General features: G+C 58.5%; 1 protein-coding gene across 1 annotated transcript; it reads left to right on the plus strand.

The window, feature by feature from the left end:
- Positions 1-593: 593 nt before the first annotated feature.
- Positions 594-16,517, plus strand: LPAR2 (lysophosphatidic acid receptor 2). The gene is made up of 3 exons (XM_050308922.1): positions 594-833; positions 9,560-10,302; positions 16,211-16,517. Exons 2-3 carry the CDS (start codon positions 9,570-9,572, stop codon positions 16,510-16,512), a joined length of 1,035 nt encoding a protein of 344 aa, XP_050164879.1. The 5' UTR covers positions 594-833; positions 9,560-9,569; the 3' UTR covers positions 16,513-16,517.
- Positions 16,518-20,338: the final 3,821 nt, after the last annotated feature.

The raw sequence follows: 20,338 nt of genomic DNA on the forward strand, positions 1-20,338 counted from the left end.
ACCCCACGATCCACTCGGGACGTGCGGGGCCCGATCCTGAGATCTACTCGGTTCGTGCGGGACCCCATCCCAACCCCACGATCCACTTGGGATGTGCGGGGCCCGATCCTGAGATCCACTCAGGACGTGCGGGACCCCATCCCAACCCCACGATCCACTCGGGACGCGCGGGACCCCATCCCGACCCCGCATCCCCCCCGAGCCGCGGGTGCCGTGGGTGCAGACTGGACAATTCCCCCCCCTGGTACTCAGGGTCTCCGGTTCCTCCCTCCGGCATCACCCTCGACCCCCGGGGACCCCCTTTGCCCCCTCCCCCTCCCCAGTGTTCACCAGTGCTGCGGCCACACTGGGACCAGCGGGCGGGTCCTGGCGCGGCTCCCGATCCAAGGGACCGGTCCTGCGGGGCGATGCGGAGCCACCTCGATCCAGCCGCGGCCGGACGAGGCTCTCGGAAAGGGTTTTATTTTATTTTTTTATTTTTTTGGGGGGGGAGCTCCCGAGGAGGGTTCGGGTTTCGGCTCCCGGCAGGACCCGCCCAGGGGAGGAGGATCCGAGGAGGGCCGCGGCTCCTCCGCGGCCGCGCAAGGCGCTCCCTTTTCCACCAGGAGCTCCTCTCTCTTCTCTCTCCGCGATGGGCTCCGAGGCTCAAACTTTCCCGTGAGGCGCTCGGGGGGCAGCAGGAGGAGGAGGAGGAGGAGGAGGAGGAGGAAGAGGAGATTCCTCGGCTCGGGAAGCGGCTCTGCCCTCCAGGAGATGGCGATCCCCTCGCAGGATCGCCGGCGCGCCGAGGTCGATGCTGAGCGCCGGGTTTGGAGGCGGCGTTGAGTTGCCAGGTAAGAGTTTTTCCTTCTCGGTAGTAAAAAAAAAAAAAAAGGCTCTTCCAGGGTTAAAAAAAAAAGAAAAAGATGGAGAAGTTGGCCCGAAAGCCGTGGGTAAAACAGGCCGGATTTGACGACCCCCCGGGAGCTTTTATGGATCCGTTGTTCCGCCTCGATCGTGGTTATTTAAGCGGGAGCCGAATTCCAAGCCCTCCATCCCCGTTCCACGCGCCGCAACAAGTGGCGGATGCCTTCCCAGACCCCGGAGTTAAAGCGTTTCCCCGGGAGGAACTGGAATTGCCCGGGAATTACAAAGGAATCCACACCTTTCCCGAGTGGAGGACTCCCGAACTCGCCGCGAACCCGAGCTGGAGGAGGGCGCGAGAAACCCCCAAAGGAGAAACGACGCGTCCTGCCCTCCTTTCGGGCCCGATTCCTGCCCCTTTTCCCCCTACCCCCGGCTCCCAACCCCCTGGAAAAGCCGCGCTGGGATTGCGGGGGGGGTTGAGAGGGGGAAGAGCCGCGCCGTGTTTGCCGATTGCTCAAGGCGAAGGGGCCGTGAGTGGGCGCAGCTCGGAGCCAGCGGCTCGTTTTACCGAGTAAACAAAGCCCGCAGAGCCCGGAGCTGGAGGGGAGAGCGGAGCCCAGCCCGGGGTGGGAAGGGAGGGGTTGCTCGGACACCGAACAATGGGCTCAGCCAGCCCCTTTGTGCATCGTGGCCCCAACAACCCCCGGCTCCTCCGCGGGCTCCTCTCTTCGTTCCACCCCCCCACCCCCCCATCCCGAAAAACGGTGATTTCGGGGCGGTTTCGGGCCCCGTCCGTCCCCGGGGCCGAGCCCCGAGGTCGGGCGGTGGTCGCGGGGTGGCCCCGAAAGCTCCCGGAGCCGCTCACGGGCATCAAACCTCCCCTCGGCACCTCCCGCAGGGATTTGGGGGTTCTCTCGACTCTTCCGAGCGCTCCGAGAAGCGTTTTGGGGGTGTTGGCATCGGGGTGGGCGCTCCGGAGTTCTGTGTGTGCGATGCCAGGGCTTGAAGAGGGGGGGGATTATAAAATAGAGAGTCCGGGGGATTTTTCACCCGGGCAGGGAGTGACAGGACAAGGAGGGGGGGGGGGGTGAAGGGATTTGAAGCAAAAGAGGAGAGATTTAGGTTGGATATTGGGAAGAAATTCTTTCCTGTGAGGGCGAGGAGGGGCTGGGATGGAATTCCCAGAGGAGCTGTGGATGCCCCAAGGCCAGGTTGGAGCCACCTGGGACGGTGGAAAGCGTCCCTGCCCTTGGCAGGGGGTGGAACGAGGTGACCTCAAAGTGTCCCCTCCCACCCCAATCCATTCACGGTTCTACGACTTCCTGAACCCGAGCGATTTCCTCTATGATTTGGGGATTGTTGGCAGCTGCTTTGTATGTGAATGGCCCGGCCATTCGAGCCGGTACCTGCCCCGGGAACACCCCGGGAAAGGTGCTCATCAACCTGCAGTGATTCACGGCTCCGCTGCTTCCTCCTCTCCCTTTCCCTCTCCCTCTCCCTCTCCCAGGCCTTTCCTCCCCTCCTCGTCCTTCCCCCAGTTCCTCCCAGTCCAACCAGAACGCTCCCAGTTACCTGCCAGGCCCCCACAGGGGTCCTTCCACCCCCCCCATTCCATCGGGATCTCTCGGCTCCCCAAAAATCCCGCACGAGCCGAGGGGAAAAAGAGGGAAGAAGGATTTATTGCACAGGCCCAGCCTACCTAAAAATACCCCAAAACCCCCCGGGAGGGGCAGCCCGACTCCTCCCCTCCTTTTTTCCTTCTTTTTTTCCTCCCAGTGTTTATAAACCACGATATTTCCCCCACTCGGCAGCTTTTTGAGTGTCCGGCTCTCTCCCCTCCGGAGGGGGGAAGGTTTTGAAGGAGGAGGAGGAGGAGGAGGAGGAGGAGGAGGAGGAGGAGGAGGAGGAGGAGGCAGCGGGATCGAAAGTTCAGCCGCAGGTACAATGGGGCTGTCTTGGCTCGGGCTCTTTGTTTGCACAAGCCCAGGTGGGTGCGGTGCCTCAGATAAGCTCCTGAACCGAGCCCTGGTTGCAAACGGAGCTCCCGGAGCTTCCTCTGCCCCCAGAGCTGGGGGTGGGTTTTTGGGGGGCTGACTCAGGCGTTTGGGGGTTTTTCTCCCTTGTTTTGGGGAGGGTTTTGTTCCTGCTGCGTCCTCCGAAATGGTGAGGGTCGTGGGATACCCTGAGCTGGAGGGGAACCCACGAGGGTCAGCGAGGCCAACCCCTGCCCAGGGCACCCCAAAATCCCACCCTGAGCTGGAGAAGAACCCATGAGGATCATCCAGTCCAACCCCTGCCCAGGACCCCCCAAAATCCCACCCTGTGCCTGAGAGCCTCATCCAAACACTCCCTGAGCTCTAAAATCATGGAATATCCTGAGCTGGAGGGATCCACGAGGGTCAGCCAGGCCAATCTTTGCTCAGGGTACCCCAAAATCCCACCCTGAGCTGGAGGGACCCACGAGGGTCAGCCAGGCCAATCCCTGCCCAGGGCACCCCAAAATCCCACCCTGTGCTTGAGAACCTTGTCCAAACCCTCCCTGAGCTCTAAAATCATGGAATTATGGAATATTCTGAGCTGAAAGGGACCCACGAGGATCTCTGAGTCCAATCCCTGCCCAGGGCACCCCAAACCCTCCCTGAGCTCTAAAATCATGGAATATCCTGAGCTGGAAGGAACTCAGGAGGATCTTTGAGTCCAATCCCTGCCCAGGACCCTCCAAAATCACACCCTGTGCTTGAGAACCTCGTCCAAACCCTCCCTGAGCTCTAAAATCATGGAATTATGGAATATTCTGAGCTGGAGGGACCCACGAGGATCTCTGAGTCCAATCCCTGCCCAGGGCACCCCAAAATCCCACCCTGTGCCTGAAAGCCTCATCCAAACCTTCCCTGAGCTCTAAAATCATGGAATATCCTGAGCTGGAAAGAACTCAGGAGGATCTCTGAGTCCAATCCCTGCCCAGGACCCCCCAAAATCCCACCCTGTGCCTGAGAACCTTGTCCAAACCTTCCCTGAGCTCTAAAATCAAGGAATGTCCAGAGCTGGAAGGAACCCACCAGGGTCATCCAGTCCAATCCCTGCCCAGGACACCCCAAAATCCCACCCTGTGCCTGAAAGCCTCATCCAAACCCTCCCTGAGCTCTAAAATCATGGAATATCCTGAGCTGGAAGGAACTCAGGAGGATCTTTGAGTCCAATCCCTACCCAGGGCACCCCAAACCCTCCCTGAGCTCTAAAATCATGGAATATCCTGAGCTGGAAGGGACCCACGAGGATCTTTGAGTCCAATCCCTGCCCAGGACCCTCCAAAATCCCACCCTGTGCCTGAGAACCTTGTCCAAACCTTCCCTGAGCTCTAAAATCATGGAATATCCTGAGCTGGAAGGGACCCACGAGGATCTTTGAGTCCAATCCCTGCCCAGGACCTCCCAAAATCCCACCCTGTGCTTGAGAACCTCGTCCAAACACTCCCTGAGCTCTAAAATCATGGAATATCCTGAGCTGGAAGGAACCCACGAGGGTCATCCAGTCCAACCCCTGCCCAGGGCACCCCAAACCCTCCCTGAGCTCTAAAATCATGGAATATCCTGAGCTGGAAGGGACCCACAAGGATCTTTGAGTCCAATCCCTGCCCAGGGCACCCCAAAATCCCACCCTGTGCTTGAGAACCTCGTTCAAACCCTCCTTGAGCTCTAAAATCATGGAATTATGGAATATCCTGAGCTGGAAGGAACCCACGAGGATCTCTGAGTCCAATCCCTGCCCAGGGCACCCCCCCAAAATCCCACCCTGTCCCTGAGGGCATTGTCAAACCCTCCCTGAGCTCTAAAATCATGGAATATCCTGAGCTGGAAGGAACCCAGGAGGATCTTTGAGTCCAATCCCTGCCCAGGGCACCCCAAAATCCCACCCTGTCCCTGTTGCCCCGACACTCCTGGAGCTCCGGCAGCCCCGGGAGCCGCGACTGATCCCTTGGGATTTTCATCCCCCCTCTGGATGAGAATCCTCTCCCAGATGTCCATCCTGACCCTGGCCTGGCTCAGCTCCCTGAGTGGATGGTCAGGGACGGGGTAGGGCCGGTGATTTCATGTGCTCAGCTCTCCAGGGAGGGGAGGGAAAAGGAAAAATCCCTGTCATTCCTTGGAGGTTCCGGGGCCAGGATCGCCCATCCCTGTGGGACCAAAGCCAGGCCTGACTGGAGATTTCCAGGCTCTGGCTTAGGGGAAGGAGCAGGAACATCTGCAGGGTGGGATCAGCGGCTTCTCATCCCTTTGGGCCGTGTTTTTCCTGCTTTTTTTTTTTTTTTTGGTTAATCACGGGATGGTTTGGGTGGGAAGGGGAATTTTTGAAGCTCTTCCACTTCCACCCCCCTACCGTGGGCTGGGTCCTCTCTGCCCCTCTGGAGCAAACCCCTGCTGATTCCCAGGTGTAAAAAACACGAGGCTGGGAGGTGAAAATAAATAACCCTTTAATTTACCAGCTCCTCACAGGCCAGGCTTTGGGAAGGGATTCTTCCCGCTGGAATCCACACCGAGGGCTTGTCCGGTCTTGCCCCCCCAAAGCACAGCCCTGGGTGTCAAAGAAACGTGAGGAGCCTCGAGCAGCTTTTCCTATCCAGTTTTTCCACTGAATTCAGGGATTTTTGGGGGGTTTTGGGAAGGATTTTTCCTTCCAGAGCGGGCTGGGAAGAAGGGAGATGCTTCCCTCGCTGCACGGGTGACTTTAAACCGGAAAACAGAAGGTTTAGGGCAGATCCTGGGGGAAATCCCTCCCTGGGAGGGTGGGGAGGAGCTGGGATGGAATTCCCGGATAAACTGGGGCTGCCCCATCCCTGGAAGTGTCCAAGGCCAGGCTGGACGTGGCTTGGAGCAACCTGGGCTGGTGGAAAGTGTCCCTGCCCGTGGGACAGGACGAGCTTTAAGGTCCCATTCCACGATTCCAAGACCCAGGAACATCCTGGATGACCCAGCTCTTGCAGGGATCCCCCCTCTGTGTCTGTGTGTCCTGGCTGATCGCTGCTGGTCACCCCCCAGGGCTGAGAGAGGGGCTCTTCCCATCCCTCTCTCCGCCTTGGGAGAAGTTTGGGAAGCTCAGGAAGGAAGGAAGGAAGGAGCAGCACGTGGGGAGCGGTGTCTGGAAGCGGCTTCTGATGGCCTTCAAGGAGCAAAACAGCCAGGGAAGGATGAGCTTTGGTGCTCCCAGGGCATTCCTGGGACAGCAGCATTCCTGGGAAAGCAGCATTCCTGGGAAAGCAGCATCCCTGGGACAGCAGCATTCCTGGGACAGCAGCATTCCTGGGAAAGCAGCATTCCTGGGACAGCAGCATTCCTGGGAAAGCAGCATTCCTGGGACAGCAGCATTCCTGGGACAGCAGCATTCCTGGGACAGCAGCATTCCTGGGACAGCAGCATTCCTGGGAAAGCAGCATTCCTGGGAAAGCAGCATTCCTGGGACAGCAGCATTCCTGGGACAGCAGCATTCCTGGGAAAGCAGCATTCCTGGGAAAGCAGCATCCCTGGGACAGCAGCATTCCTGGGAAAGCAGCATCCCTGGGAAAGCAGCATCCCTGGGAAAGCAGCATTCCAGGGACAGCAGCATCCCTGGGACAGCAGCATTCCAGGGACAGCAGCATTCCAGGGACAGCAGCATCCCTGGGACAGCAGCATTCCTGGGAAAGCAGCATCCCTGGGAAAGCAGCATTCCTGGGAAAGCAGCATCCCTGGGACAGCAGCATTCCTGGGACAGCAGCAGCATTCCTGGGACAGCAGCATTCCTGGGAAAGCAGCATTCCAGGGACAGCAGCATTCCTGGGACAGCAGCATTCCTGGGACAGCAGCATTCCTGGGACAGCAGCATTCCTGGGAAAGCAGCATTCCTGGGAAAGCAGCATCCCTGGGAAAGCAGCATCCCTGGGAAAGCAGCATTCCAGGGACAGCAGCATTCCTGGGACAGCAGCATTCCTGGGAAAGCAGCATTCCTGGGACAGCAGCATTCCTGGGAAAGCAGCATTCCTGGGAAAGCAGCATTCCAGGGAAAGCAGCATCCCTGGGAAAGCAGCATTCCTGGGAAAGCAGCATTCCTGGGAAAGCAGCATTCCTGGGAAAGCAACATTCCTGGGACAGCAGCAGCAGCTGTGGAGCCTCAGCCTCCATCTGTGTGGGGAATGTTTAGGAACTGGTTGATAAACCCCCCCCTTTTTTGTTTTGGTGTTTCTGGAGCGTCAGCACCGTCTGGGACAAGCACAACAGTTCAGTCTGGCCTTGGAGGGGAGGGGAGGCCGGGCTGGGACGTTCCCTTTATCGGATCTGGCAGATCCAACCTCCTGCCAGGAGCCTTCCAGGTCCTGCTGCCTCCTTGGGGTGGCTCTGGGGACAGCTGATGGCTCTGGGGACAGCTGAGGGCTTTGGGGACAGCTGATGGGGACAACTGATGGCTCTGGGGACAGCTGAGGGTGGCTCTGGGGACAGTTGAGGAGGGCTCTGGGGACAGCTGATGGCTCTGGGGACAGCTGAGGGCTTTGGGGACAGCTGATGGCTCTGGGGACAGCACAGGGCTCTCGGGACAGCACAGGGCTCTGGGGACAGCTGATGGGGACAGCACATGGCTCTGGGGACAGCACAGGGCTCTGGGGACTGATGGCTCTGGGGACAGCTGAGGGCTCTGGGGACAGCTGAGGGCTCTGGGGACAGCACATGGCTCTGGGGACAGCTGATGGCTCTGGGGACAGCTGATGGCTCTGGGGACAGCTGATGGCTCTGGGGACAGCTGAGGGCTCTGGGGACAGTGGAGGGCTCTGGGGACAGCTGATGGCTCTGGGGACAGCACAGGGCTCTGGGGACAGCTGATGGGGACAGCACAGGGCTCTGGGGACAGCTGATGGCTCTGGGGACAGCTGAGGGCTCTGGGGACAGCTGATGGGGACAGCACAGGGCTCTGGGGACAGCTGAGGGCTCTGGGGACAGCTGAGGGCTCTGGGGACAGCTGATGACTCTGGGGACAGCACAGGGCTCTGGGGACAGCTGATGGCTCTGGGGACAGCACAGGGCTCTGGGGACAGCTGATGGCTCTGGGGACAGCTGATGGGGACAGCTGATGGGGACAGCTGATGGCTCTGGGGACAGCTGAGGGCTCTGGGGACAACTGAGGGCTCTGGGGACAGCACAGGGCTCTGGGGACAGCTGGGGACAACTGGGGACAGCTGAGGACCTTCCTGTTGCTCCTGTGGTTGTTCTCGAGTGCTCCAAACTCCTCCTTGTCCCATCCATCCTGTGGTTGTTCTTGGCTATTCCAAGCTCCATCCTGGGGCTGTTCCTGAATGTTCCAAGCTCCTTCCTGTCCCATCCCTGCTGGGGTTGTTCTTGGGTCTTCCCAGATCCATCCTGTGGTTGTTCCTGGCTGTTCCCAGCTCTCCCATCCCTCCTGTGGTCACTCCTGGCTATTCCAAGCTCCATCCTGTGGTTGTTCCCAGCCATCCCAAGCTCCCCCATCCCTCCTGTGGTTGTTCCCAGCTCTCCCAACCCTGCTGTGGTTGTTCCTGGCTGTTCCCAGCTCTCCCAACCCTGCTGTGGTTGTTCCTGGCTGTTCCCAGCTCTCCCATCCCTGCTGTGGTTGTTCCTGGCTGTTCCCAGCCTCCATCCTGGTGGTTGTTCCTGGCTGTTCCCAGCTCTCCCATCCCTGCTGTGGCTGTTCCTGGCTGTTCCAAAATCCCTCCTGTGGTCACTCCTGGCTATTCCAAGCTCCCTCCTGTGGTCACTCCTGGCCGTTCCCAGCTCTCCCATCCCTGCTGGGGTTGTTCCTGTGTGTTCCCAGTTCCTCCCTGTGGTCACTCCTGGCCATTCCCAGCTCTCCCATCCCTCCTGTGGTTGTTCCTGAGTGTTCCCAGTTCCATCCCTGTGGTCACTCCTGGCCATTCCCAGCTCCATCCTGTGGTTGTTCCTGGCTGTTCCCAGCTCCATCCTGTGGTCACTCCTGGCTATTCCCAGTTCCTCCCTGTGGTCACTCCTGGCCATTCCCAGCTCTCCCAACCCTCCTGTGATCACTCCTGGCCATTCCCAGCTCCCATCCCTGTGACTGTTCCTGCCTGTTCCAAGCTCCATCCTGTGGCTGTTCCCAGCCGTCCCAAGCTCTCCCATCCCTCCTGTGGTCACTCCTGGCCATTCCCAGCTCCATCCTGTGGTCACTCCTGGCTATTCCAAGCTCCATCCTGTGGTTGTTCCTGGCTGTTCCCAGCTCTCCCATCCCTCCTGTGGTCACTCCTGGCCGTTCCCAGCTCTCCCATCCCTGCTGTGGTCACTCCTGGCTATTCCAAGCTCCATCCTGGGGTTGTTCCTGGCTTTTCCCAGCTCTCCCAACCCTGTTGTGGTCACTCCTGTCTGTTCTAAGCTCTCCCATCCATGCCGTGGTTGTTCCTGGCTGTTCCCAGCTCCATCCTGTGGCTGTTCCCAGCCATCCCAAGCTCCCCCATCCCTCCTGTGGTTGTTCCTGAGTGTTCCCAGCTCCATCCTGTGGTCACTCCTGGCCATTCCCAGCTCTCCCAACCCTCCTGTGGTCATTCCTGGCCATTCCCAGCTCCATCCTGTGGTCACTCCTGGCCATTCCCAGCTCTCCCATCCCTCCTGTGGTCACTCCTGGCCATTCCCAGCACCCTCCTGTGATCACTCCTGGCCATTCCCAGCCCTGCCAACCCCTCTGTCCCCCGCTGTCCCCGCAGGGCCGCCGCCATGAGGCACTGCTTCTACAACGAGACCGTGGGCTTCTTCTACAACAACTCCCGCAAGGAGCTGAGCACGTACTGGCGCACCAAGGACGTGCTGGTGGTGGCCCTGGGCCTCTCCGTCAGCGTCATCGTGCTGCTGACCAACCTGCTGGTCATCGCGGCCATCGTCGTCAACCGCCGCTTCCACTACCCCATCTACTACCTGCTGGGCAACCTGGCGGCCGCCGACCTGTTCGCCGGCGTGGCCTACATGTTCCTCATGTTCCACACCGGGCCCCGCACGGCCGGGCTGTCCCTCAGGACCTGGTTCGTCCGGCAGAGCCTGCTGGACACCAGCCTGACGGCCTCGGTGGTCAACCTGCTGGCCATCGCCGTGGAGCGGCACCAGACGGTGCTCGCCATGCAGCTGCACAGCAGGATGTCCAACCAGCGCGTCACCGTCCTCATCTTCTGCATCTGGGCCACGGCGCTGCTGCTGGGGCTCATCCCCTCCTACGGCTGGCACTGCCTGTGCGCGCTGGAGCAGTGCTCCAGCATGGCCCCCCTCTACAGCAGGAGCTACCTGACCTTCTGGGCCGTCTCCAACCTCGTCATCTTCCTCGTCATGGTGCTGGTGTACGCCCACATCTTCGTCTACGTCAAGAGGAAGATGACGCGCATGTCCAAGCACACCAGCTTCCACCCCCGCTACAGGGAGACCATGATCAGCCTGGTCAAGACGGTCACCATCATCCTCAGTGAGTGCCCACCACGGGATCCTGACGGCCTGGGTTCTCTGGGGGGGGGTTGGGGACCTGGTCTGGGCTCTGTGGGGTGGGGAGGGGACAGGAGGAAGGGCTGGGAGGTGACATTTTGCTTCCCTGGGTGGTGGTTTGGGTTGGGCTGATGAGGAACCCAAGAGGTTCAGGACCTGAGTGAGTCCCTCGGGCTCACACCAGCCTGGGAGTGGGTTTGGGGACCCACCCTGAGCTGGGTGGGGTGGGGAGGTGGCAGCTGGGAAATGGGGGGAGTGAGGGAAGGGAGGTTCTGCTTCCCTAGGTGGTGGTTTGGGTTGGGGTTGATGAGGAACTCCACAGTTTCAGGACCTGAGTGAGTCCATGTGCTCTGATTAGGCCAGAAGATGGTTTGGTGCCCTGCCCTGGGCTCTGTGGGGTGGGCAGGTGACAGGAGGAAGGGCTAGGAGGTGACATTTTGCTTCCCTGGGTGGTGGTTTGGGTTGGGCTGATGAGGAACCCAAGAGTTTCAGGACCTGAGTGAGTCCCCCGTGTTTGGTGACCCAGCCTGGGCTCTGTGGGGTGGGCAGGTGGCAACTGGGGAGGGAAGGGAGGGGAGGGAGGGGAGTGAGGTTCTGCTTCCCTGAGTAGTGGTTTGGGTTGGGCTGATGAGGAACCCAAGAGGTTCAGAACCTGAGTGAGTCCCCCAGGCTCTGATTAGCTCAGAAGATGGTTTGGTGCCCTGCCCTGGGCTCTGTGGGGTGGGGAGGTGACAGCTGGGGAGTGAGGGAAGGGAAGTTCTGCTTCCCTGGGTGGTGGTTTGGGTTGGGCTGGAGAGGAACCCAAGAGTTTCAGGACCTGAGTGAGTCCCCCGGGTTTGGTGACCCAGCCTGGGCTCTGTGGGGTGGGCAGGTGACAGCTGGGGAGGGAGGGGAGTGAGGGAAGTAAGGGAAGTGATGGGAGTGAGGTTCTGCTTCCCTGGGTGGTGGTTTGGGTGGTGGTTTGGGTTGGGTTGATGAGGAACTCCACAGTTTCAGGACCTGAGTGAGTCCCCCAGGCTCAGAAGATGGTTTGGTGCCCTGCCCTGGGCTCTGTGGGTTGGGGAGGTGACAACTGGGGAGGGAGGGAAGTGAGGGGAGGGAGGTTCTGCTTCCCTGGGTGGTGGTTTGGGTGGTGGTTTGGGTTGGGCTGGAGAGGAACCCAAGAGTTTCAGGACCTGAGTGAGTCCCCTGGGATTGGTGACCCACCCTGGGCTCTGTGGGGTGGGCAGGTGACAGGAGGAAGGGTTGGGAGGTGACATTTTGGTTCCCTGGTGGTGGTTTGGGTTGGGCTGATGAGGAACTCCACAGTTTCAGGACCTGAGTGAGTCCCCTGGGTTTGGTGACCCAGCCTGGGCTCTGTGGGGTGGGCAGGGGGCAACTGGGAAGGGAGGGAAGGGAAGGGAGGTTCTGCTTCCCTGGGTGGTGGTTTGGGTGGTGGTTTGGGTGGTGGTTTGGGTTGGGCTGGAGAGGAACCCAAGAGGTTCAGGACCTGAGTGAGTCCCCCGGGTTTGGTGACCCAGCCTGAGCTCTGTGGGGTGGGCAGGTGGCAACTGGGAAATGAGGGGAGTGAGGGAAGGGAGGGAAGTGAGGGGAGGGAGGTTCTGCTTCCCTGGGTGGTGGTTTGGGTTGGGCTGATGAGGAACCCAAGAGGTTCAGGACCTGAGTGAGTCCCCCAGGTTTGGTGCCCTGCCCTGGGCTCTGTGGGGTGGGGAGGTGGAAGGAAAAGGAGGAAGGAGGACAGCAGGAAGGGCTGGGAGGTGACATTCTGTTCCCTGGGTGGTGGTTTGGGTTGGGGTTGATGAGGAACTCCACAGTTTCAGGACCTGAGTGAGTCCCCCGGGTTTGGTGACCCACCCTGGGCTCTGTGGGGTGGGCAGGTGGCAGCAGGAAGGGCTGGGAGGTGACATTTTGCTTCCCTGGTGTCTGGAGCTGTGGGGGGGTGGTTTGAGTGGTGGTTTGGGTTGGGGCTGATGAGGAACTCGATGGTTTCAGGATGTGGATTTGCTCAGTCCCTGAGCTCTGCTCAGTCCAGATGATGCTTTAATCCCCCACCCTGGGCTCTGTGGGGTGGGCAGGGGACAGCAGGAAGGGCTGGGAGGTGACATTTTGCTTCCCTGGGTGGTGGTTTGGGTTGGGCTGGAGAGGAACCCAAGAGTTTCAGGACCTGAGTGAGTCCCCTGGGTTTGGTGACCCAGCCTGGGCTCTGTGGGGTGGGCAGGTGGCAACTGGGAAGGGAGGGAAGGGAAGGGAGGTTCTGCTTCCCTGGGTGGTGGTCTGGGTGGTGGTTTGGGTTGGGCTGGAGAGGAACCCAAGAGTTTCAGGACCTGAGTGAGTCCCCGGGTTTGGTGACCCACCCTGGGCTCTGTGGGGTGGGCAGGTGGCAACTGGGAAGTGAGGGAAGGGAGGTTCTGCTTCCCTGGGGGGTGGTTTGGGTTGGGCTGATGAGGAACCCAAGAGTTTCAGGACCTGAGTGAGTCCCCTGGGTTTGGTGACCCAGCCTGGGCTCTGTGGGGTGGGGAGGTGGCAACTGGGAAATGGGGGAGTGATGGGAGTGAGGTTCTGCTTCCCTGGGTGGTGGTTTGGGTGGTGGTTTGGGTTGGGGTTGATGAGGAACCCAAGAGTTTCAGGACCTGAGTGAGTCCCCTGGGTTTGGTGACCCACCCTGGGCTCTGTGGGGTGGGCAGGTGACAGCTGGGGAGGGAGGGAAGGGAGGGGAGGGATGGGAGGGAGGTTCTGCTTCCCTGAGTAGTGGTTTGGGTTGGGCTGATGAGGAACTCCACAGTTTCAGGACCTGAGTGAGTCCACGTGCTCTGATGAGGCCAGAAGATGGTTTGGTGCCCTGCCCTGGGCTCTGTGGGGTGGGCAGGTGGCAGCTGGGGAGGGAGGGGAGGGAGGTTCTGCTTCCCTGGTGGTGGTTTGGGTTGGGCTGGAGAGGAACCCAAGAGTTTCAGGACCTGAGTGAGTCCCTCGGGCTCCACCAGCCCGGGAGGGGGTTGGTGACCCAGCCCGGGCTCTGTGGGGTGGGCAGGTGGCAGCAGGAAGGGTTGGGAGGTGACATTCTGTTCCCTGGGTGGTGGTTTGGGTTGGGCTGATGAGGAACCCAAGAGTTTCGGGACCTGAGTGAGTCCCCTGGGTTTGGTGACCCAGCCTGGGCTCTGTGGGGTGGGCAGGTGGCAACTGGGAAATGGGGGGAGTGAGGGGAGGGAGGGAAGTGAGGGAAGGGAGGTTCTGCTTCCCTGAGTGGTGGTTTGGGTCAGGCTGATGAGGAACCCAAGAGTTTCAGGACCTGAGTGAGTCCCCTGGGCTCAGAAGATGGTTTGGTGCCCTGCCCTGGGCTCTGTGGGGTGGGGAGGGGACAGCAGGAAGGGCTGGGAGGTGACATTCTGTTCCCTGGGTGGTGGTTTGGGTTGGGCTGGAGAGGAACTCCACAGTTTCAGGACCTGAGTGAGTCCCCTGGGTTTGGTGACCCACCCTGGGCTCTGTGGGGTGGGCAGGTGGCAACTGGGAAGTGAGGGAAGGGAGGGAAGGGAGGTTCTGCTTCCCTGGAGGGTGGTTTGGGTTGGGCTGGAGAGGAACCCAAGATTTTCAGGACCTGAGTGATTCCCCCAGGTTTGGTGACCCAGCCTGGGCTCTGTGGGGTGGGCAGGTGACAGCAGGAAGGGCTGGGAGGTGACATTTTGCTTCCCTGGGTGGTGGTCTGGGTTGGGCTGGAGAGGAACCCAGGAGGTTCAGGACCTGAGTGAGTCCCCCGGGTTTGGTGACCCAGCCTGGGCTCTGTGGGGTGGGCAGGTGGCAACTGGGAAATGGGGGGAGTGAGGGGAGGGAGGGAAGTGAGGGAAGGGAGGTTCTGCTTCCCTGGGTGGTGGTTTGGGTTGGGGTTGATGAGGAACTCCACAGTTTCAGGACCTGAGTGATTCTCCCAGGCTCAGAAGATGGTTTGGTGACCCAGCCTGGGCTCTGTGGGGTGGGCAGGTGGCAGCTGGGGAGGGAGGGAAGGGAGGTTCTGCTTCCCTGGGTGGTGGGTTGGGTTGGGCTGATGAGGAACTCCACAGTTTCAGGACCTGAGTGAGTCCCCCAGGCTCTGATTAGCTCAGAAGATGCTTTGGTGACCCAGCCTGGGCTCTGTGGGATGGGGAGGTGGCAGCAGGAAGGGCTGGGAGGTGACATTTTGCTTCCCTGGTGTCTGGAGCTGTGGGGGGGTGGTTTGAGTGGTGGTTTGGGTTGGGCTGATGAGGAACTCGACGGTTTCAGGATGTGGATTTGCTCAGTCCCTGAGCTCTGCTCAGTCCAGATGATGCTTTAATCCCCCACCCTGGGCTCTGTGGGGTGGGGAGGGGACAGCAGGAAGGGCTGGGAGGTGACATTTTGCTTCCCTGGGGGGTGGTTTGGGTTGGGTTGAAGAGGAACTCCACAGTTTCAGGAGCTCAGTGAGTCCATGTGCTCTCAGGGTGCTCTGTGTGTCCCTGTTTGGGGTTGGCATCAGTTTTGGGGGCTCTGTGTGTCCCTATTTGGGGTTGGGATCAGTTTTGGGGCTCTCAGGACGCTCTGTGTGTCCCTGTTTGGGGTTGGCATCAGTTTTGGGGGCTCTGTGCGTCCCTATTTGGGGTTGGGATCAGTTTGGGGGCTCTCAGGGTGCTCTGTGTGTCCCTATTTGGGGTTGGGATCAGTTTTGGGGGCTCTCTGTGTCCCTGTTTGGGGTTGGGAGCAGTTTTGGGGGCTCTGTGTGTCCCTATTTAGGGTTGGGATCAGTTTTGGGTGCTCTGTGTGTCCCTGTTTGGGGTTGGGATCACTTTTGGGGGCTCTCAGGGTGCTCTGTGTGTCCCTATTTTGGGTTGGGATCAGTTTTGGGGGCTCTCAGGGTGCTCTGTGTGTCCCTGTTTGGGGTTGGGATCAGTTTTGAGGTCTCTGTGTGTCCCTATTTGTGATTGGGATCAGTTTTAGGGGCTCTGTGTGTCCCTATTTGGGGTTGGGATCAGTTTTGGGGGCTCTGTGTGTCCCTATTTGGGGTTGGGATCACTTTTGGGGGCTCTCAGGATGTTCTGTGTGTCCCTGTTTGGGGTTGGGATCAGTTTTGGGGGCTCTCAGAATGTTCTGTGTGTCCCTGTTTGGGGTTTGGAGCAGTTTTGGGGGCTCTGTGTGTCCCTGTTTGGGGTTGGGATCCAGAGCCTTGGGGACAGATCCAGGGCCTTGGGGACAGATCCAGGGCCTTGGGGACAGCTCCAGAGCTTTAGGGACAGATCCAGAGCCTTGGGGGCAGTCCCAGAGCTTTGGGGACAGCTCCAGTGTTTTGGGGACAGATGCAGGGCTTTGGGGACAGCTCCAGAGCTTTAGGAACAGCTCCAGGGCCTTGGGGACAGATCCAGAGCCTTGGGGACAGCTCTAGAGCTTTGGGGACAGCTCCAGGGCTTTAGGGACAGCTCCAGGGCTTTAGGAACAGCTCCAGAGCTTTGGGGACAGCTCCAGGGCTTTAGGAACAGCTCCAGGGCTTTAGGGACAGTTCCAGAGCTTTGGGAACAGCTCCAGGGCCTTGGGGACAGATCCAGGGCTTTGGGGACAGCTCGAGAGCTTTAGGAATAGCTCCAGGGCCTTGGGGACAGATCCAGGGTCTTGAGGACAACTCCAGTGTCTTCGGGACAGCTCCAGGGCTTTGAGGACAACTCCAGTGTTTTGAGGACACATCCAGAGCCTTGGGGACAGTCCCAGAGCTTTGGGGACAGCTCCAGGGCCTTGGGGACACCTCTAGAGCTTTGGGGACAGATCCAGGGCTTTAGGAACAGATCCAGGGCCTTGGGGACAACTCCAGTGCCTTGAGGACAGCTCCAGAGCTTTGTGGACAACAATTCCCCCCTGACCTTCCCCCTCTTTAATTCCTTCCCCCCCCCCTCTTGCAGGCGCCTTCGTGATCTGCTGGACGCCGGGGCAGGTGGTGCTGCTGCTGGACGGGCTGGGCTGCAAGAGCTGCAACGTGCTGGCCGTGGAGAAGTACGTGCTGCTGCTGGCCGAGATCAACTCGCTCATCAACGCCATCGTCTACTCGTACCGCGACACGGAGATGAGGAGCACCTTCCGCCGCATCCTCTGCCTCCCCTGCCCCCGCAGCTCCCGGTACACCCCCACGGCCCTCAAGCTCCACGCGCCCGACCGCGGCGCCCTCTCGCACAACGGCCACTTCACCGTCGACTCCTCCATCTGAGACCGCGCCAGGAGCTGGACCTGCTGCCGGTGGGGACGCAGAACCGCCCGGCACGGAGATTTCCAGCCCCTCAGCCCTGGGAAGGACGGAGATTTCTGTATTTCCAACCCCTCAGACCGGGAAGGGCGGAGATTTTCATATTTCCAACCCCTCAGACCGGGAAGGACGGAGATTTTCATATTTCCAACCCCTCAGACCGGGAAGGACGGAGATTTTCATATTTCCACCTCATCCAGCTCTGGGAAGGACGGAGATTTTCATATTTCCAACCCCTCAGCCCTGGGAAGGACGGAGATTTTCATATTTCCAACCCCTCAGCCCTGGGAAGGATGGATATTTCCGTATTTCCAACCCCTCAGCCTGGGAAGGACGGAGATTTTCATATTTCCATCTCATCCAGCCCCAGGAAGGACAGAGATTTCCAGCCCTGGGAAGGATGGAGATTTTCATATTTCCAACCCCTCAGCCCGGGAAGGACGGATATTTCCATATTTCCACTCTCCCAGCCCCAGGAAGGACGGAGATTTCCAACCCCTCAGACCTGGGAAGGATGGAGATTTCTGTATTTCCACCTCATCCAACCTCGGGAAGGACAGAGATTTTCATATTTCCACCTCATCCAGCCCCAGGAAGGACGGAGATTTCCAACCCCTCAGACCGGGAAGGACGGAGATTTCTGTATTTCCACCCTCCCAGCCCCGGGAAGGACGGAGATTTCCAACCCCTCAGCCTGGGAAGGACGGAGATTTTCATATTTCCAACCCCTCAGACCAGGAAGGACGGAGATTTTCATATTTCCAACCCCTCAGACCGGGAAGGATGGAGATTTTCATATTTCCAGCCCCTCAGACCGGGAAGGATGGAGATTTTCATATTTCCAGCCCCTCAGACCGGGAAGGATGGAGATTTTCATATTTCCAACCCCTCAGACCGGGAAGGACGGAGATTTTCATATTTCCAACCCCTCAGACCGGGAAGGACGGAGATTTTCATATTTCCAACCCCTCAGCCTGGAAAGGACGGAGATTTTCGTATTTCCAACCCCTCAGCCTGGGAAGGACCGAGATTTCCAGCCCCTCAGCCCCGGGAAGGATGGAGATTTCTGTATTTCCAACCCCTCAGACCGGGAAGGATGGAGGTTTTCATATTTCCACCTCATCCAGCCCCAGGAAGGACAGAGATTTCCAACCCCTCAGCCCGGGAAGGATGGAGATTTTCATATTTCCAACCCCTCAGACCGGGAAGGACGGAGATTTCCACCCCCCTCAGCCCAGGAAGGACGGAGATTTTCATATTTCCACCCTCCCAGCCCCAGGAAGGATGGAGATTTCCAACCCCTCAGACCGGGAAGGATGGAGATTTTCATATTTCCAACCCCTCAGCCTGGGAAGGACGGAGATTTCTGTATTTTCACCCTCCCAGCCCCAGGAAGGACGGAGATTTCTGTATTTTCATCCTCCCAGCCCCAGGAAGGACAGAGATTTCCACCTCATCCAGCCCCAGGAAGGACAGAGATTTCCAGCCCTGGGAAGGACAGATATTTCCATCCCCTCCAGCCCCAGGAAGGACGGATATTTCCATATTTCCACCCTTCCAGCCCTGGGAAGGACGGAGATTTCCATATTTCCACCCCTCCAGCCCCAGGAAGGACGGATATTTCCATATTTCCACCCCTCCAGCTGTGGGGATGAAGGACAAGGTGGTTTCCCAGACCTTTGACAGGTGGATTCTCATTAAAGACACTTTTTAACCAGGAGCTGAGTCTGGAGAGTGTGGGACAGGAACCACCCCAAGTATTTCCTTGGCCCTTCAGTATTATCCCTCCCCTTGGATTGGCCCTTCCCAAGCTCCAGAGGAGCCCAAAACTCCCTGGATTTACCCACAAGGTAAATCCCAAGGTCCCTCCTGGCTGTTTTATCCCTCTGGAACCTCCTCCAGGGGGGGGAGTCCCTGCAAATTGCTTCCCAAAAAGCAGATTCCCGCTTTTTAATTCGTTTTTTTTTAATTGGATTTCGGAGCATTCCAGGCTTTGGGGAGGACGTTTGGGAGCTTGGAATCCTTTGCCTGGCCAGCCAAAAACCAGCCCTCTGCTCCCTGGAAATCCCTCTGGGACAGCTTGAGGTCAGATTCCAAATCCACCGGGATTTTTAACGTGTGGGGTTTTTTTTTTTTTTGTACCTCGACGCTCTCAAATAACTCCTTAAATCTATCCCGGTCCCGTTTTTCTCCCCTGGCAAGAAATTGGGAATATTCCTTCCCAACAACTCCTCTCCTGGGAGGTGAACACTCAGTGTCCATTCTGGGGCTGAGAACATCCAGAACATTCTCAGAAACTGGGAAATGATCCCTTTCCCGTCGTTGAATTTTGGCGCCCGTGTGAAATTCCAGGGAGAAGTTGGGGTTGTTTCCCACCTGGCACTGAAAATTTATAATTTTAGGGTGGTTTTTTTTTAACCGAAAGCCTTTTTTGGTCAGAGGATCCAACCCCCAGTTGCTGGTTCTGAGAAGAGCTCGCTGTGGGGGGGTTCAGTTCTTCACTCAGGAGGGGATGGATCTCTCCTGGATTGACCAAAAAACAAATTATCCTTCCCACCTTCTGTGTCCCAGAGAATCCCCCCCCTGGAATAAATATTTCTGCCCTGGGTTTTAGAAGAGAAGGAGTTGGAATTTTTTTTTCTTCTGTCTCCCCCCCCGCTTCTTTTCCCCCACTCTGGGAAAAGCGACGTCATCCCCTTGGGATGGAAAGTGGGGAGAGCTTTTTCCCTCCTGGTTTTTTAATTTTGGGGTGGTGGGGGGGGTTGTGGCCTCCAAAAGCCACCAGAAAAACTTTGGGAAGGAGGGGAATTTTCAGCCAGAGCAGCGGGAAGGTCCCAGTTCCACGATCTGTGGTTCCACGGAGTCGTTTTTTGGGGACAATTTCCCGCCTTTCCTGCACCGGGGGAGGGGTGGAAATTTAAATTTTCCTGCTGAATAACCCCGGGATCTGCTTTTTTTTGTTCCCCTGGGGAATATCCTCGGGATGCTGCAGGGGGAGCAGGGGCTGAGGGGGTGAAAACTGGGAGGGCTGGGACGACCTCGGGAATTTTTCTTCCTGCTTTTCCCAGGGTGGGAATTGTGAGAGTCCCACTTTTTTTTTTTTTTTTTTTTTTAGGATTAAAACCATCCCAAACTCTGCTTGTCTGTTGTTAACAAAGGGGAAATGTGGGGAGTTCCTGCTGGCCAGGTGTGGGGGCGGTACAGTCTGAGTCATTAATTCATTCATTAATGCGTTAATTAATTGGGGGAGGGGGGTGACAAGAATTGACTGTTCTGTCACCTGGGTGGGGCTCCCAAAATTCCTGCACTTGGTTTTTTCCACCCAGTTTGGCTTTGAAGTCATGGAAGGCCTTCCCTGAGGGATCTTGGGATGGGCCTGAGGGATCCTGGGATGAGCCTGAAGGATCTTGAGGGATCTTGGGATGGGCCCGAGGAATCCTGGGATGAGCCCAAGGGATCCTGGGATGGGCCTGAAGGATCTTGAGGGATCTTGGGATGGGCCCAAGGGATCCTGGGATGAGCCTGAAGGATTCTGGGATGAGCCCAAGGGATCCTGGGATGAGCCCGAGGGATCCTGGGATGAGCCCAAGGAATCCTGAGGGATCCTGGGATGAGACCGAGGGATCCTGAGGGACCCTGGGACAAACCTGAGGGATCCTGGGATGAGCCCAAGAAATCCTGAGGGATCCTGGGATGAGACTGAGGGATCCTGAGGGACCCTGGGACAAACCTGAGGGATCCTGGGATGAGCCCAAGAAATCCTGAGGGATCCTGGGATGAGACTGAGGGA

Source organism: Myiozetetes cayanensis, unplaced genomic scaffold (assembly GCF_022539395.1).
Source record: "Myiozetetes cayanensis isolate MyiCay16 unplaced genomic scaffold, myiCay2020 scf134, whole genome shotgun sequence".
In the NCBI taxonomy this organism is placed as follows: domain Eukaryota; kingdom Metazoa; phylum Chordata; class Aves; order Passeriformes; family Tyrannidae; genus Myiozetetes; species Myiozetetes cayanensis.